General features: G+C 40.0%; 1 protein-coding gene across 1 annotated transcript in view; it reads left to right on the top strand.

Annotated features, from left to right (window-relative positions):
• Positions 1 to 19688, top strand: part of ptpn9a (protein tyrosine phosphatase non-receptor type 9a) — a 250823-nt gene that overhangs the window by 195526 nt on the left and 35609 nt on the right. The window contains exons 8-9 of the mRNA XM_041178621.1: positions 10977 to 11067; positions 16078 to 16147. Coding sequence (XP_041034555.1) covers positions 10977 to 11067; positions 16078 to 16147 — 161 coding nt within the window. The remainder of the gene's footprint in view (positions 1 to 10976; positions 11068 to 16077; positions 16148 to 19688) is intronic.

Here is a 19688-nt window from a genome sequence, read left to right on the forward strand (position 1 = left end):
ATAGCTGTTTGTTAGGGCAGTAAGGGATATAGAACCAAGGTGGGGCAGATGGTGTTAGTGTACAGACCGGCCATGAATGGCAGAATAGGCTTGAGATAAATGGCCTACTTCTGTTTCTCTGTATGGCAGTCAGGTAGGAATATGCAGGCAATGATGCTGTGCTACGCCTTAACAACAATTTGCCACATCATGGTGTTGTTTAAAATTACAGACAACTATGAGCAACCCTTTCTATGCAGATGAAATATTTTTGGTTCTTTGTTCAAAATAACAATTGGCAGAGCTGATTTACTTATCGGTTCTACAATGGCACACTCGGGTGTGTGGTATGTGCCTTTGATTGACATATGGTGAGCTCCTGATTTTAAGCTGTCGAAGGGAGGTTGGAATGAAGAACAGAAAAAGGGAAAGTTGTGGTTAGTTACGGATCAGCAATGGCAGGGGTCAAGATCAGCTCAGTTCCTTGCTCTCAACTGGGAATTATAAGGAATATTTAAAGTGGAAGGAGGATATATTTTCCAAGCTGCTTGATGTACTGCTCTGTGTACAGTAAGTAACCGGTGCACAGCATAGTATGGTATGCGTTAAGTGGTATACTGTCTGGAATGGAGTGTGTAACCGGTATACCATATATCCTCCCTAAATTCAAATTTCATGTCATGTCTTATAATTGTACTGAATCTGTTTCTATCCATTAGTGTTTTCAGTCTGAGCTAATATGAAGACCTCTTCTGTAGTTGGTGATTTACATTGCAGGGAAGCTATTATCTGAAAAATGCTGTAATAGATTTTCAGGCAGAGCCACTCCCTGCTGCAGGTAAAGAAACAGTTGCCATGGTGCCAATGTACTGGTAATCCTTTAACATTCCATAAGAAGCAGAATCTTCTATTTGGAAATGGAGTCACTAAGTTCATACATCACTCTATTGTCGTAGTGTAAGGATAGCAGTGTAAAATTTTCATAATATAGCATGAACAGATTAAAAGCAAAAATGTTATTGGCAATCAAAGCATCTCCTTTTGACTAGGCCAGCAATATCTATAATCTCTACTTAATTCAAAATTACCTGATGAAACCCATGTTATTTAAATTGTTTAAAGATAATTCAGTTATCAGTACTAGATTGTGCTGTGCTGAGCTCCCTCAGTAACAACATTGAAGACTTTTATATTAGAGTTTCTGCACTGCTGTTGATTCTCAAGAAAAGCTTGATTGGCATTCTCCACCACCTTAACCATTCACTTCCTCCACCACCAGTACACAGTGGCAGCAGTGTGTACTAGCTATTAGATGCACTGCAGCAACTCACCAAGGATCCTTCAATGGCACCTCTCAAACTGACAATCTCTACCACCTGGAACAAGGGCAGCAGACACATGTGTCACCAGCAATTGCAAATTCCTTCCAAGCTACTCACCATCCTTGGAAATATATCACCATTCCTTCACTGTCGCTAGGTCAAAATTCTGGAACTCCCTTCCTAACTAGCACTGTGGGTGTATTTACACCACATGGACTGCAGTGGTTCAAGAAGGCACCAATTAGAGATGGGCAATAAATGTTGACCTTGCCAGTGCTGCACACATTCCATGAAGTAATTAAAACAAAAGCATGTCATGGAGCTAATAATCCTGCAGAGTCAATTTTTTTTTAAATCCACAAATTGCGGTCTACTTCAATAAAGGACAGGTTGAAAAGTTGTTTTATATTTCTTTGTGGGTTGTAGGCAACACAGTGCAGTGTTTAAAGCCCAACCTGAATTATTCTGAGTGCATTAGAAGTTTACCACGTTGTCTGGGGTGGGAGTCACAAACCAAGCAAGGGTGGTGGCTCATTCTTCCTTTTTGAACCAGGTGTGTTTTTATGTCAGTTCAGTACTTTTCATGACGCCAGCCCAAATTTACCACATTGATTGAATTTAGATTCATAACTTGCCATAATGGGATTTGAACTCCTGATCTGTTGTTGGTCAAGTTCTATAACCAATTGGCTCCTGTACTTAAGCGCATTAGATGTATATTTGCAGAGGTTGAAGAGATCTTTTGAATAAATTAAGCCATGTGCTGGAAGTCGGACTTGATGTGTGTTATGCTGGCTGTTGTGATTGGTTAGCAAAATCATATCAAGTCTTTTTATCTTCAATAGTTTCAACTTGTGCATGAATACTTGCAGAAGAATAAGTGTGTGATGGTTCACATTGTCATAGTTTACATCCATTTGCTGAGGTGCTCTCGACCTGTTCACAGGGCTCTGTGTACAGACTGCTGGACCATAAACATGAGTGACAGTGGTCCATTTAACATTCAAATGAAAACTGTTTGGGTGTGAGACTATAAAGGGCAGCAGGAGAGGGCTTTTGCTGTGCCACTCACTTAAGAACTTCTCATTCTCAACCAGGTCAGAGAAGGCAGAAGTGGGCCTGCCATTCAGGTGTATTGCTGATGCTGTGTTGTTGTGAAGTCAGAAAGAAAGTGTTAAAAGAGCAACAGAAGCAAGGGCAGAGAATTAAAGGAATGTATGACATCCTATGTTTTCATCTATAATGGTTCAGTTCTGTGTTAGAATAATATTTACTAGTTTCCAGCAGAATCCCACAAATCAGATTTAGGAAAGCCAAAGTAGCATGCAAAATCTTTACATCATTTGTCATGTAAGCTGTTTAATTTGTGCCTAACAGAACAACTGGTCATAGGATACCTGAGTCGAATTTCCCCTAATTGAGTGCCACAAGTGGAATTAAAGTAAACCCAAAAATCTGCATTTACCGGGGCATTTACCTCATGTTTCAATTTCTGTCTGTGTTGAGAGTTTCTTTTATTTTTTTTATATGCAAACTTTCGTTGTTGTGGTAACTAGCAGAAGCTATGGAACATGTAGTAATGCAGTGACCTATTCACACATCCATAATTTTATTTTCACTGGCGAGAAGTGCCAGTAGTAATGTAAAGTCGTGACATTTAACAGGCCTTGATCTCTCAGCTACTCGGCATCTTCCCCTTTATAAATCGTGCCTTATTGTTGATCAGTCTCATTGTTGGTAGCTGTGAAGAAGCCTGTGATCCAGTCGGTCACTGCCCGAAGATTGTTTTGTGCCTAATCATCTAAGCTACCCCAAAAAAAAACCTCCAAAGGTTCCTTGTGTAGTATGCTGCATCATGGAAAGGCAGGAGGCAGGTTATGTCCAAAACTGCCCACTGAGCAGAATTGCCAGCTGAATCATTGTGGGACGTGGAAAAGGAAGTACTTCCTCAGATAGAAACCGAAGGCAAATAGACTCACACTCTCATACCTTGCAGAAGCTGATTTTTGAACAGTGGTTCTTAATTTATTAACAATGAGAGAAATTCAGTGGTGCATATTAAAAATCTGGACTGATGAGAGATTAACACTCAGTTTTAATTGTTAACTGGTAATAACTAAATTGCATAAAGAGTACAAAACAAATTCAGCATATTGGCAAAAAGAATTTTGTTACCTTCTGACTGTAAAAGGGGAATCATGGAATTGGTACTGTCTCAATAACAAGATCATTGTGAGTGTCAAACAGCTATTGAAATTGGAGTGCCAGTTATTGAACGTTTTGATATTTTAGTTTTACTGTATTCCAGGTTCTTGGGTTGCTGAATTGCTGTACAGCTGTTTGAAGTGACAATGTGTGAAGTTCAGATTTTGAATGTACAGCCAGTAGTGTATTCTTCCATTCCCGTAAATTATTGAGCAAATGAACAAATGCTTCAAAAGATCCCAGTGCTTATGCACTGTTCAATCTCTCTCTCTCTCTCTCTCTCTCTATCCCAGTTAGCTGACATATGTGGTTGATTGTAACTCCAACTGATTACAGTGTGTTCAACAACATGCGCTTGGCTCACTAAAGCTTTGAGCAGCTGAAGCAGCTTTGGGGACTCTGAAGTTGAGCCCAGAAAACTGTGGAAACTCAAGAGGATTGAGATTAGGAATCTTCCCTCCCTCTACAGCAACAGTCTGGCACATTAATATTTTGTGCCAATTAATTTCATCCAGTCCAGGAGCATAGTGTCCATGCTTTATCAACAAGAATTTTTTTTTATTCATCCACAGGATATGTGCCATCTCTGGCAAAGTCATCATTTATTGCCCTTCCCTACTTTTGTTGAAAAGGTGATGGTGAGCCACTTTGAATATAACTGAATAGCATTCTAGGTCATATGGAGAGCAGTCAATCACATTGCTGAGAGTCTGGAGTCACATCTCAGCAAGTCCGGATAAGAACAGATTTCCTACCCTAAAGGACATGAAGGAGCCAAGATAGATATTTTCTGACGACCAAGTAGTTTCAAGATCACCACTAGTGATGCTAGCTTTTTGTTCCAGATTTTGTTTTGCTTACTGAATTAAATTCCTGGCTGCCATGGTGGGATTTGAACTCCTGTCTCCAGATCATCAGTCCAGGTTTCTAGATTACTAGTCCAGTAACATTATCATCAAGTTACTGTATTGTTACTTACATAGCATTTTAACGTAATAAGATGTGCCAGGGTAGTTCACAAGAGTGTTTCAAATAAGGTTTGACACTGAGCCAGGAGGTGACCAAAAGCTCAGTCGAAGCAGCATATTTTAAGCAGCGTTTTAAAGGAGATAGAAATGGATGAAAGTTTATGAGGGTCTAGAACCTAGACTGCTGACAGCTGTCAATGATGGAGCAGTGAAAACCAAGGATGCACAGGAGACCCAAATTGGAAAAGCGCAGGGATCTTGGAAAACTACAGGACTGGTGAGAGAGATTGGGAGCTATGAAGGGACTTGAAAATGAAGATGAGTGTTTTTAAATCAAGACACTGCCAGACCGAGAGCCAATGTAAAGGCAGCGAGCACAGGGTTATGGGTGATTGGAACTTGGTGCAAGTTAAGATACGTAAAAAGAGTTTTGTATGTCTTCCCACTATTGCATCAAATTGGAGAACCAGTCTCCACAGATTACTGAGGCTAACTGCGAGTGAGCATTGTGCCAGCATCTTGTGTTTACAGTGGTAAAACCAGCTACCTTGTTCCTACAACAATATTGTGGACCCATGTTTAAGTCAGCTTATGTTCTGGAATCTGGCTTTTTTCAAACTGGAGGGTGCAGCCATGGAAGGGCATGCAGCTCAATGCAATCAGCTGCTCTTCTATGGTATGAAAGCAACTTGTGGTTCCCACAATAAGTCTTCAAACAATGGCAACTATTGACATTTAGCACTTTGTGTGCAACTAGGTCAGATTGCAAGGTGATGATAATTGGCTTTTGTATCAGACAATGACACTTTGATTCAATTTAATTTCAGAAGCATTTGAGTTAACCATGAAAATAACAGTAGTTTGGGTTAGTAATGGAGAAAAGAATTACAAGTGCTTACAGTTACAAATTGGCACTGCACGATTCAGAGATCTGACTATTTTTCATTTTTCATCATCCATTCACAGATTCCCATTATTATTGGGTACCTACTACATGATACTAAGGTTTACTGTGGAGGTGTTATTCAGTGAAAGCTTTACAGTTAGAATAAGATATAATCAGTTTACATGGTTTCTAAGTTGGGTAGGGAATATAACATAAAGATCAGAATTGTAACACAAGGAAAGGGAACGGATTGGGACAGGCTGGATGGACCAATAGGTTTTTAACTGTCTGCCATTTTATGATTGTTAGAAAAATGAGCATCATCTGTCAAATAACATTTTAATTTGTGTGCAGCAGAGGTTTAAAGCTTGCTGGGGGATGAGAGGGGAGGAATTTGTTGCACATATTGGCAATATGAAGCTATGAGGAGAGATTGGATAGGCTAGGGTTGTTTTCCTTAGAACAGAGGAGGTTTAGGTGTGGCCTAATTGAGGTGTACAAAATTATGAGGGGCCTAGATAGGATAGAAAAGATGATTCCCCTAACTGAGGGGTCAATTATCAGGGGGCATAGATTTAAGGTGATTGGTAGAAGGATTTGAGGAGACATGAGGAAAAACATTTTCACCCAGAGGATGGTGAGTGTCTGGAATTCACTGCCCAAGTTGATGGGGTTGAGGCTGAAATGCTCAACTCATTTAAATGGTAAAAGCAAAATATTGCAAATGCTGGAAATCTGAAATAACAATAGAAAATGCTGGAAAAACTCAGCTGGTCTGGCAGCATCTGTGCAGAGAGAAACAGAGTTAACATTTTGAGTCTGTATGACTCTTCAGTCATACAAGCTCGAAACATTAACTCTGCTTCTTTCTCCACAGATACTGTCAGATCTGAGTTTTTGCAGCATTTTCTGTATTTATTTCATTTAATCTGCATCTGAAATGCTGTAACCTGCAAGGCTACGGACCAGGTGCTGGAGAGTGGGATTAAAATGAGCGGCTAGTTTCATTTTTCTCTTTTTTTGGCCGGCACAGACACGATTGGCTGAATGGCCTCTTCCTGCACTGTAACTCTTATATGGTTCGATACATTCAGCTACCCATAAGAAGGGACTTGCTTGTCAAAGGATCGCTTTTTTTTTGAAAAGCTATTGTTGCAAAAACATTGGCAACAGTGCATGTCTAAAATTATTTATAGTTTGAGGATGCTTTCCAGAAGGGAGCCCTGCAGTTCCCCTCAAACAATATTTACTCACTTATTGTAGTAACTACCTGCAGTGGGATCCTAAATGCAAGCCCTACACAGAATCAGACATCCGTTGGATTTGGAAACAGCACAAGGGTGCTGTTTACTTTTCTTCTGATTTTATCTCTGGGAAGCAGGGTCTCCAGAGAGATCTTAGCACTAAGGGAAGTTACTTTACATCACTGTTTTCGAGTTGTAAACAAACACTTCAGTGTGTTTACACAGCACTGACAGAATCCGTTAAACGCTGAACTTTTTTTTCCCCATGAGTGACGTTTTCATTTTATATTCTTCACTGCCAGAACCCTACAGGAGTCATTATTTTTCGGACAAGTTTCAAGCTGACGCGTGGGTTAACTTTGACTGTGATGTGATCAGCAAAGGCGGTGTGTCCTATGTGGATGCTTTTGGGTTTCTCAATAAAATCCAGCTGTTTGAAGTTTGAGTTTGGAAGGTTAAAATTTACTAGGACCAAGTGCACTTCTGAATTTTCTTTGTTAATACGCGCACATTTTCTGCTGCAGATTGTCATTCACTTGGAGTACTTTTTAGATATTTTCTATCATTTTTTTTTAATTCACTTATGGGGTGTGGTCTTCACTGGCTGGGCCAGCATTTATTGCCCATCCCTAGTTGCCCTTGAGAAGGTGGTGGTGAGCTGCCTTCTTGAACCGCTGCAGTCCATGCAGTGTGGGTACACCCACAGTGTTGCTAGGGAGGGAGTTCCAGGATTTTGACCCAGTGACAGTGAAGAAACAGTGCTATATTTCCAAGACAGGATGGTGAGTGACTTGGAGTGACTTCCCATCTATCTGCTGCCCTTGTCCTTCTAGATGGTAGTAGTCATGGTTTTGGAAGGTGCTGTTGAAGGATCCTTGGTGAATTCTTGCAGTGCATCTTGTGGATGGTACACACTGCTGCTACTGTGCTTCAGTGGTGGAGGGAGCAAATGTTTGTGGATGTGGTGCAAATCAAGTGGGCTGGTTTGTCCTGAATGGTGTCAAGCTTCTTGAGTGTTGTGGGAGCTGCACTCATCCAGGCAGGTGGGGAATATTCCATCACACTCCTGACTTGTGCCTTGTAGATGGTGGACAGGCCTTGGGGGAGTCAGGAGGTGGATTACTCATCGCACTATTCCTAGCTTCTGACCTATTGTACCATGTGCTGTAGCCTACTTAAAGGGGGTGAGAATATGATTACCCACCCTCTGTGTTGGTACATTTACCCTGATGGTACAATAGGACTTTACCTTTTGCCTGAAGAAAATGTCACAAACAGTAAACTTCAACAACCTTTATTTTCAGAACGTATTAGCTAATCTGAGTAATTCAAAGAGGCGAACATGAGAAATTGGAATAGTTTCCTGGACTGGAAAGCCTTTTTTGTGTTTTTTTTTGTTCAGAAAGTCTCCCTGAAATTGTCTCCCGAAATACTGTCCTGAAGCAAGTTCTGTTGGTCGCCACAAATGACATAAATCCATACCAATCTGCTTCCTGTTCTCACTCAAACGTACGAACAAGTAGACTATTGTGCTGTAGTATGATTTTCATGTACCATCTGTGCTTTGGGTTATTTCTCATTCTCACAGTAACATAATGCGCTTTCTTGGTGCAAAAAACAGAGCACGATGATTCTAATGAGGGAGCTGTGTGCACATTGGATGGGAGAAATGTTGGTTGACTGAGGTTTATGTTGACCTTTCAGAATGGGGGAGGGAGGAGAGACTATACTAGAATCAACTTTCCTTAGCTTGCCTTTGAGCAGTTGGGTACCTTAAAATAGGGATTTTTTTTTGTTATTGTTATGGTGGCAGGGATATGCTGGAATTGGAATCAAATTTTTGTACCATTAAAATTATTTGTAAAATGAGTTTATTTTTCTCTTTTGGTATGTAATTTGTTTATTTTTGGTCCTGTATTTTCTGTACAAATAGAATCATAGAATAATAAAACACAGAAGGCAGCCATTTGGCTCATCATGCCAACTCTTTGGGTGGAGCTACCAATTGGTCCCACTGCAGTGCTCTTTCCCCATAAATTTTTTAAATTCCTTCAAGTGCCAATCCAATTTCATTTTGAAAGTTACTATTGAATCTACTTCCACTACCTTTTCAGGCAGCACATTCCAGATACCTTACACTTAAATGGTAGACAATTGAGGTAGATGCATTTCTATTTTGGGTAAAGATATATTTTTTTTAAAGTATTTTGTTGATTGGGATGTATTCCAGGTGTGCTAGACTAATTGAGTTGAAGGATCAGTGGAGTTCTATACTTGATATGTATTTGCTGTGTGGTTATACTGTGGTTAGCTGTGTTTAGTAATTTTGGAAACAGAATAATTAGGTAGCACAGTGTGGTGTGAACTCAGGCCTGTTTCTAGTATTAGTTGTGGTCATATGTAGACAGATGATCAGTGTTGGTTTGGTTTGTAATGTTCCAGGATGTTGTGATGCATCTCACTTTGCTTTTACACAAATGAAAGTGGTTCCTGCTGGATCCCAGGATTATGTCATTTTTTTTTTACCACAGTTGAGAGAATTGATGATCTTGTACATAAAAACTTTGACGTCTCCAAGTTATGATGTCCTTTTTACTTTCTCTGTGACTGCTGAGAGGAGGAAGGAGTGTAGCTTTCAGGATATGACAGGCCCATGTTACAAGACGCTGTGTCCCTGGGCTTACCATGAACACTGCTATAACAAATTCAATAGCAGAATAAAACTCACATTAGGCCTTAAATATATTTGTTTATTTTTGTACCTGAAGATTGATTGACCCTGGTGCACATTTTGTAAGATTAGCCTAGTTTTTAAATGCTCCTTAGATTTTGGTGATTGCCTTCTCTTGGTCAATTGAGTTGCTGGCGCACACAAACTCCATCAACAGCAAAAACAATAAATACATTTATATAATGCCTTTAATGTAATAAAACATTTCAAGGTGCTTCATGGAAACATAGCAAACAAACATTGACCATGGTCAGAAGTCTCTTAATCAGACTACTATGAAATTACACCTGCTTGTAAGGGTTCTGTTTGTCTGATATGGAGTGCACAGAATCTGCCCTGTTGGGGCACATCCCACTTACCTCAGTCAGGGTAGCTTAGATATGGGCTGGCAGTGTATGCTTAGGGTTACTGTTGGCCTTTAACCAGTATAACTGCTACTTGCCAGGTCAGACAGCCCTCCCTGTCGGCCTGTAACTATGTGGTCATCCTTAGTGAGGCAAGCTGACTGTGCAACAGTGTCCTGCCTGGTTTAAGTACCAGTTACTGAGTACGGCATGGAGATTTGATTTGGTTCTGAGCATCGTGTCACCTTGGAGCATTCTTGACGTAAGGAACAAGATCCAGGCTACAGGTTTACTGTGACTGAACGTGGGAAAATCAGATTTTATTGTTGAGGGTTTAGGATTTTTGCTGGTGTTTTTGGCGATCTTATTCCAGCTTCTACTGGGACACTGAAAATTAATATTGCACAGTTTAAATAAGGGCTGCTACGCCATGTGCAATACAGGACTGTGCAGCTTAAAAAGTTTGTGAAACACATCACTAAACTGAAACTGCAGCATCACACATTTTGAGATAAAATCAGAAGTGAACTTGTAACAGGAGAGGGAAAAGGACACCAGAAGGAATTGACAATACATGGAGAATCACAGTCAATGAAAGAACATTTTAACCATTTTAAACTGTTAAAAGTCAGCTTAGCTGTCCCCATCATTGGACACGTTGAATTTGTTTAATTTCGTAATGATTCTAAAGCACCATCAAACACCACAGGGCCAGCTAAGAGCAGCTTTGTTACAAATGCCAACCCAATATTATGCCACCTATTAAAACTTGTATGAAATGGAGGTGTACTCTTCCAGCTTTGAGGATCCAGGTTGATATATTGTTGCACTTAGGAATCAATGTGATGCATTGTCCTTCCAGAAAAATTGTATAAACCTCTGAGGTCAGCAAAATATTACTGCATGAAAATTACACTGAAAATGGGTGCAAAATGTTTAGCTCATTCATTCACACAGTATCTGAATAGAAACAGCAAGAGTCATTTTTTAAATTCAGCCTAAAACAAGGAAGCCTCATGCTCCTGAGAAACTTTCATAGCCTCCTAGTGCAAAACTCAGCATTCCTAACCACATTCTACTATGGTCAGGCCTTTCTCCAGAGTAGCCTCCAGCTGCTGTAATGTGTTCCATGGTAGCTGGCTCAGAAGGTCATTCACACAGATCAGTGTGGGGGATCCAACATACAGCAAGCCTGTAACCTCAGAAATGATAGAGAATGGAAAAACGGGGTGGGGGTTTGTTACCCTTACAAAAAGATGGTGATTTTTCTGTAACAGTGTCTTTGCTTTCCACATAGACAGCCATACAACCAGCAGAAGAATCGGTATGGGGATGTACTGTGTTTGGACCAAACTAGAGTAAAGTTGAAGTCCCTCAATCATGATGAGGTAAGAGAAGAAGGCTCCTAAAGCCAAAGGCTGAATACTTGATTGCGTGTGAATAGGTGTGACTTATAAATTTTCACTCATCCTGCCCTCCCCTCCCGTTTCCTCCAAAATGCTGCCCTAACTTTGTTTCTTGGATATCCAGGGCTCATCAGTCTTAACCATAGTGCAGACCAGGTGCCAGGCTTTGATTGCTGTGGTAGTTCTGTTATTTCTTGGCATTGTGTTGTCACTTTTAGACAAGCAAAACTCTCCCTCCTGAACTCTCCTGAGTTCACATGAGACTGACATCGAAACACCTGACATCTCTCAGTACTTGGTGTTCTTGGCAGTTTTCAGTATTTGCAAGTCTTGCTGCCTGTGATACCCGTGGAAAAATACCAACAGAAATCAAATCAGTGATGTGACAATATAGTAATAGCGACATCGCAGAATGGTTTCGATTAACTTTCACAGACCGCACCTTTAGTCCAAACAAAAATTTTACAGAAGCATTTATTTAGGATTGGAATATGCAATGATTACTCATGAAACACAACAGGTATATTAAAATGTCAGATTGCTGAAGAGCTGAGAGGTTTATTGAAGCATAGAGCTGCCCATGACCCACCCTTTTGTCTGTAATTGTGACTTGTAGGGTAAGTAGTGAACTATACAGAGCTATGAGAGCACTTGGAAATTCTCGAGACTGATTTAAACAAGAGCAGGTGTTCGTTTATTCCATGTTAGTACTCCTAAAGACTAACTTGAAGTTGGGAGTTACTATCTTGCGTTAATGAGATTTTGAGTGGCTGGTCTTTGAAAGAAAAACCTCTCTCATGTAGTCAAAAGACAGAACGCACTTTGAATACTTCATAAAGTCACTGGGCATCCCAGCGTGCCCACACACAGTAAGTTGTTGCTATGTAGATAAATGCAGCAGCTGTGGTAAGGGCCCACATATAGCCAATTTGATGAATGACAAAGGTATAATACTACAGATGCTATAAATCTGAAGTAAAAACAGAAAATGCTGGACGTACTCAACAGGTCTGGCGGCATCTGTGGAGTGAGAAACAGTTAATGTTTCAGGCCTTTCATCAACTCTCAAGGGTCTGAGGAGAGTTCAGCAAGCTGATTAATTAACTTGGTTCCTCTATTTGGTTATTGACTGACTCGAGCATTTCCACCATTTTCAGTTTTTATTTCATTGAGGTGAACAACTAATGTAAAGCTGGACAAATGATGTGGAGATGCAATTTCAATTCCCACCAAGTCAGCTAGGAAATTTAGGTTCAGTTAGTTAAATAAATCTGGAATTTTAGATTTTAAAAAAAGCTATATTAGTAATGGTGACCATGAAACAATCCCATCTGATTTACTAATGCCCTTTAGGGAAGGAAATCTGTTGTCCTTACCCAACCTGGCCCAAATGTGACTCCAGACCCACAGCAAAGTAGTTGACTCTAACTGCACTCTGAAATGACCTAGCAAGCCACTCAGTTGTATAGGCATGGGCAATAAATTCTGGCATCAAGGCAATGGTTCACCTTGAGATGTGACTTATTGAGTTTCTGAAGCCATCTGGCGAAAAGAGTATACACCTGGCTATCATTTGATGCCCTGCTCCTGGTCACCAGCAGATTGAGTGTTCAGCTCGCCTGTGCCCATTTTCCCCAACATCAGGCATCGCATGTGGCCAGAAAATGAAAGTGAAGATAATGATAATCAAAAAAATTTCGAGATTGAGCCACGTAAAGAGAAATGTGTACACACTGCAGGAGTACATTCACTCTCTTTAGATGAGTAGCAAGATGGCTGACAGGCAGTGACCTAACTTGGCCTTAACTAGGAATGAGGAGGCCAGTAGCCATAGAGAAATCCAGTACAATTACATTTTTTTATATTTCTATGACATAAGAAAACCCTTTTACTCTTCTGACTACTGACCGTAAGTCAGTTAAAATGTCCCACTTCACATCTGCTACTTTCTCATAGGATTAATTTCCGTGATTCACAACAACTTGTATTTATATAGCATCTTTAACACAGCAAAAAGTCCCAAGGTGTTTCACAGGCGCATTATCAGGCAAAATTTGACACCCCATAACACAGAGATATTAGGACAGTTTGGTCAAGGAGGTAGGTTTTAAGGAGCGTCTTAAAGGAGGAAAGTGCAGTGGAGAAACAGTGGAGATTTGGGGAGGGAATTCCAGAGTTTAGGGTCCAGGCATCTGAAGGCACAGCTGCCAATAGTGGAGCAATTAAGATCGGGGATGCTTAAGAGGCCAGAATTGGAGGAGTGCAAATATCCTGGAAGGTTGTTGGGCTGCAGGAAATTAAAGATAGATAAAGAAGAGGCCAAGGAGAGATTTGAAAATAATAAGATATTGCTTTCCCCTTCGAAGCTGAAGTTCACATGTCAAGAAACACTGAAATACTGTACAGAGAATCTTAATGTTGCTTTTTTCAAAAGCTACCACCTAGTAGAGATTTTAGGATTAGTGCAATCTGACACCAAGATATTTACGATTCCGGTGGCTAAACTAGCATGTATCATGGTTGTAATGGGGAGAAAAAGAGGAAGATGGAGCGGCAGAGAGGTCGGGCAGGGAATATCAGAGCTAAAATGGTCCAGTGTACTGTGTGAATAATATCCAGATACTGTGTCCCAGGAGGGTTGTCAAATCGCCTCATTATGTGATGCACAAGCATAGCTGATTGTTTGTTTATTTAATGCACCAACTGCTCCTTTTTGCAAATATCCACTTGATCTGACCTTGGTTGCCTTTTACGTTTTATGAGATTGTTCTCTAGGTTGTACTTGCATTATTTTCCAATATTTTCAAACACCAATTCATGAAAGACTTGCACAATTAGACTGCAATATATTTTCCTATTTCAGCAGTTGCTAATAATCAAATTGCAGAAATAAGTGAGTCCGGCCTCTGCTTATCTTGAGTGTCTACATTTCCTCTCCAGAAGCCAGAACATGTTCCCAGCTTCTAGTTGCCTCTTTTGGGTTCCAGGGATTCACACGTGTTGTTGCTGTCAGCTGGAGTTTTCCTCTGACGATCTCGGGCATTGTGTTTTGCTGTTTGTCTGCTTTTACTAAAAGCTTTCTGGGAGTAATAGGGTTCTTAGCTGTGTCATGGCCTTTTCAATTCCCTTTTTACTGTCTTTGTTTTTTCTGACCGTTTACCTGAAATCTCATTCTAATCAAATCACCAGTCAGCCTTTCTAGTGCTTTGCTTCCTTTTGAACTTACTTGTACCACTACCTTTTTCTCAATCTGTTTTGTCCCCATTCTATTCCGGTGTCCTCTCCAACATTTCTTCCCCTCCAGTTTAGCCAACTAATATCCTAATTGAATCCCACCTTTGCAGCATCATATGTCAAGCAGAAGACAATTTAACCCAGGCAGTTAAATTAAAATTATTGACCATTTTAGTGTTAGTGAGATGGAGTAGCAGAGTTGTGGTGCCATCTAGCAGTATCCGAGGGTAAATACATAGTAAAACTTAAATTGACCACAAGGATTTGACCCTTACACTAAAACCAAGTGCAGTGTGGGAGGCGTCGTGAAAGGGGAAGGGGGTAGTTAAGGGCAGCTTGTATACTGATGCTTTCCAGCCTTTTAAAGCTTAAAGCTTGGGCAACTTCAACTAAGTGGGGATAATGGATATTGCCCTTCCAGCATGACATCAATGAAAGATGAAATGGGTTGATGTCACTCAGTCAGTGATTCTGCCTGTTCTGCTTTCACTGGGGTAAAAGAAAGTGCACCTTTTATGCTTTACCAACCTCTTTCTCCACCTTTTAATTCCCTAATTTAACCATCTCTTTGACCAATCTTGTATTCACCCTCCCCACCTCCTGATCTTCCACTTTTATTTAGCATCCTAATTTTTGATCCCACCTTTGTGAACCACTTCTAGAAGCTATGCTATTTAATTAGAAGTTGTAGTTATATATTTTTCTTTATATCAATGCTGAAATGTCTTGATGGAATAATTAGCAATGCATCCTTATGACAGTTATTTCGGTGATTGCTTGTTTAAGCAGCATGAGCAGCTGAAGCCTGCCTTCATCTCACTTGCTGTTGCCACCACTAGTGGGAAGTCCAACCACAGCTCACCCCCCCCCCACCCCCCACAGTTCAATCCCAGTGCTAGCTTTAGACAAATGCAGTTTTATGGTTGATTCTATGCTTTCATAAGTTTTTCATAAGTCTTCCATGCTGGAAAATCAAACGTTGTTGCATTGTTGGAGCCTTGCATCTTTTTGCAAGACAAGACTTCCTTATTCAAAATTTTATCAGATGAACTTAATTTTTTCCTCCGGCCAAGAGTCAAGATTTTGTGAGACATTTCCACCTTCCCGCTTCCTGTCACATGAAAGCTCAATGGTTTTATTTGCAGTGGTGATGCGAGATAAGAATTAGGTGGAAAGTTTCACTGATTTACAAGAGTCCTGACCCCCTCAAGACCAACCTTCAGCTAAGCCACTCCCAAGATATATTCCCCAGGTCAGCTATTGTCAGGTTTTGCCTACAGGTTTCTTTCAAGGATGTTTGATCACGTGTATTGAGCAGCACCATCTCGCACAGAGTCAAAATATTCCATTGACTCAAAGTACATCATCAGCAGTATCACACACAAGGGGTTTGGATGATTTTATGTTAAATTACAAAAATGATGCACAGTAACTCCATTGAATCTCCCTATTTCCCAAAATAAAGACAATCCATGTGAAACTATTTTTAAAGATGCAAATAGCCTCTGAAAAATAGGTGTGAATTGAGACAAAAGATTTCATTAACCCTTTTAAAAAAAAAAATCACTGAACATACATGAAAAATCCAATCTAATTACAACGTTTATCAGAGCAACAATTTTGTAACATTATCAAACTTTTGCAGTGACCAGAGCTTAATGATGGGAAGGATTTCCAATTAAATGATCTCCAAAAGTGAAATTGTTTCATTAATCTGTTTGCATTTTGATTAACCTATAATTTTATTCTTTCCCGCAGAGGACAGATTACATCAATGCCAGCTTCATGGATGGTTATAAGCAAAAGAATGCCTACATTGGCACACAGGGTAAGCACCGTGACAGTCACAAAAATTCTGCCTTTTATTTCAATTTTTTAAAGAGTTAGACTGGAATCTTCCATTAGTAAATTTCAGAATTAAAATGTGAAACTACACAACTTGTTTGACCTGGAAATTAGCCAGGATAATAGTGCTTCTAGATTAACAGAAGTTGCAAGTTCTTATCCCACCACAGCAAGTTGTGAAATTGAATTTAATTCAGTTATCAGATTGGGAGAACTATCCAGTCTAGTCAAAGAACATCCTAACATAGTTTTACTCTTGCAATCCTATCCGTCGACCTACATTTCACACCCTTTCATCATCGATCCTGTGTACGTCAGTTGGACAGAAGATAAACCCATCAGAGTTGAAAGCGCAGTGGTAAAGGGGCAAGTGGATTTGATCCTGAAAGTCCTCAACATAGACTTCAGGAAGTCTGAAGTCATATGGTTTCAAGTCAAACAGGAAACCTCCTACTGATTGTCACCATTAACTGATGAATCAGTGCTCCTACATGTTAAATATCACTTTGAGGAATTGCTGAAGAAAGCAGGTAGAAAACTTTAATGTCCACCACTAAGAGTGGCTTAATAACATCAGTGCCAACTGAGCTGACCTATTTCTGACTGAACATGTATCAGGTGGTGAGTGAACAAACATGAATCCACTTCACCTCTGTCAAGACTCACTGGGGATAGGGCGCTGAAATATCAGGCCCCACTGCTCCCCGAGCCGCGACTATTGTGAAGAAGTTTGATCAACCCACCTAATTGTTTAATTTAGATTAACGGAATACAAGCGCCAGGTTTGTAAACTTAAGAAGTAAATAATTATATTGAACAAATTGTCTTTAACCTGTGGCAAAAGAAAGAAATATGAACTTTCTAACTATATAACCTAAATTTTACCCCTTCTTAAATCCTTATACACACATATGCAAGAAGCATAAGACACACAAAAAACATGGATTTTAAGGGTGGGATAAAACAGTTCAATAGCACCAATTCCAGAGTACAGGATGCAATGGGTAGATTTGATCGATGCCTTCCAAATTCCTTTCATGTCTTTGTTGATGAAACGAGGTGGCCTTCTAGCACTTTCAGTCCTTAGTTCAGTGGTTGAGCATTTGCCTTTCACTGTCCCTAACAGTGATTTTCCCCATTGCCTCTTGACAGGGGTTTTCAGAGAAAGAGCAGGTTATAGAGATATGAGGAAAAAAATCCAGATAGCTATTATTGTAGAATTACTGGAATCTTGCATACATAGGAGAGAGAGGTTCTAAGTCTTTTTCCTTTCAAGCTAGGAGCTATTCTGCTGCACTGTTCTCATACAAACCCTGGTCACCTGGTCAGGAGCCAATTAAGACGTTGTTGCCAGATAGTTCCCCATTAGACCAGACTCCTCCTTGGCAGCATCCTGTCTTTCATGGCACACTCTGTTCCAGGACAGCAACTTTGTATATATCCCTCACACTGTTCCAGTAGACATGTCTTCAAAATAAAGCCATTGTAATTTTAACCCACAGTCTAACAGAAATAAAAAGATATGTTCTTTACATACCTCTGCCCTTAAATGAGATGAAATGCCATTTCAGAAATGCATTTCATCAAAAGGTATGTGAAATGGACAACAAACACGAGACTTACTTCCATTCATCCTTCCTCTCCTTTATACAGTCTTCAGCATTTCTTACCCCTTTAACTTATTTTTGTATTTTACACCCGGGACAGTGCATCCGCGATCACATTATCTTTGCCGGCAGTGTGAACAATCTTTACATTGGATGGTTGAAACAATAGACTCCATCTAAACAGTCTCGCATTTCGAATTTTAACTTTTCAGTGAACACCAGCGGATTATGATAGTGCAGATTAGTGTTTCTTTGTTATTGTGTCGGGAATAAACTTCAAGTGTTGAAGAGACAACAACAATGCTGGTGTTTATTTTTCTACTGTAGAGTACTTCCTCTGATATTGATTTAGTTTCTTGGAAAAGTACCCCACCGGCTTCTCTGTTCCTAATTTATCATCTTATAATAGGACTGCATCTACCCTCAAGCCACTAGCATCAGTTGCCATTTTAAAAGTCAGGGATGGCCAACACTGGTTCATTTATTAAGATTGCCTTCAGCTTTTCAAAGGCTGCTTGGCATCCTGCTGACCATACCACTTTTGCCTGTTTTCTTAACAAATTGGTGAGAGGTACAGCTATTGTGCTTAAGTTAGGCACAAACTTCCTATAAAACCCACACATTCCCAAAAATCTCATGACTTCTCTTGTTACTTTACATGCTCTTGTAAGTCTTTCTAAAAACATGGACATGTAATGCAACATGGAGGATTCATCTTTCTGCTGTAGGAACTTTTCCTTAATCACTTGTAATGGACCTCAATATTCATGACCATAGATCAGTTCGAATGGACTAAATCCAGTAGATTCATTTGGAGAATCTCTGGTAGCAAATAGTAATAAATCTAACCCTTTGGGTATTCATGGCAATAGGTCTTAATCATGGTTTTGAGAGTTTGATGGTATCTCTCTGAAGCTCCCTGTGTCTATGGATAATAGGCGGTAGATTATAGTTGTTTGATACTCAAATTGCTGATTATGTCCTGAAAAATTTTAGACATGAAGTTGGAACCTTGGTCAGATTGTATTTCAATTGGTAGGCCATAACAAATGAAAAACTGAGTTAACTTTTTCACTATCACCTTAGCTGTAATTGTCCTTAAAGGAATTGCTTCTGGAAATCGGGCTGTCACATCCATGATTGTAAGGATATATTGATGTCCTACTTTCATTTTGGGTAATCTACTAATACCCGACTCAACAGTTCTTCAAAAACTGGTATGGGTATTAAAGATGCTGGTTTAATTACATGTTGAGGTTTACCTACTACCTGACATGTATGACACATTTCACAAAATTGCACTACATCCTTATGAAGTTTTGGCCAGGTAAAATGCCTGTTTATCAATGCTTGGGTTTTCCATATTCCTACATGTCCTGCCATAGGAATTTCATGTTCTACTCGCAATGTCTCCTTACGATATTTGGGCGGTACCACTATCTGATGAACAACTGTCCATTCCTCATCTGCAGGTCTGGAGGGTGTCTTCACTTCCTCATCAGAACTCCGTTTTTAATGTAATAGCACTCCAGAACTCCTTCAGCCTCAGCTTCAGTGTGAGCTGACTGTGTTAATTTGTTTAACTCTGGATCTGCTTTCTGAGCCTCAATTAATGAAGGCATGCCAAACACTTCGTTTGAATTTTCCTCATCCTTAAAAGAAGATTTTGGCTACTCTAACAATGGTATTACTTTGACTTCTGGTGATGGACTTAGCCATTGCTCTGGTCACCACAAACGATAAATACCAGGAACTTGTTCTTGTAACTGCTCTGTCTCTTTAATCTCTCTTCAACTTTCCATAATTAAGGGTGAAGCTATAACCTTCATTCCTGCCAAATCATTCCCCAGGAGTAAATCAACTCCATCCATGGGTAATCTCTTAACCACTCTTACAACCACCAATCCAGACAACAAA

This window comes from Carcharodon carcharias, chromosome 32, assembly GCF_017639515.1.
Source record: "Carcharodon carcharias isolate sCarCar2 chromosome 32, sCarCar2.pri, whole genome shotgun sequence".
NCBI classification, from domain to species: Eukaryota; Metazoa; Chordata; class Chondrichthyes; order Lamniformes; family Lamnidae; genus Carcharodon; species Carcharodon carcharias.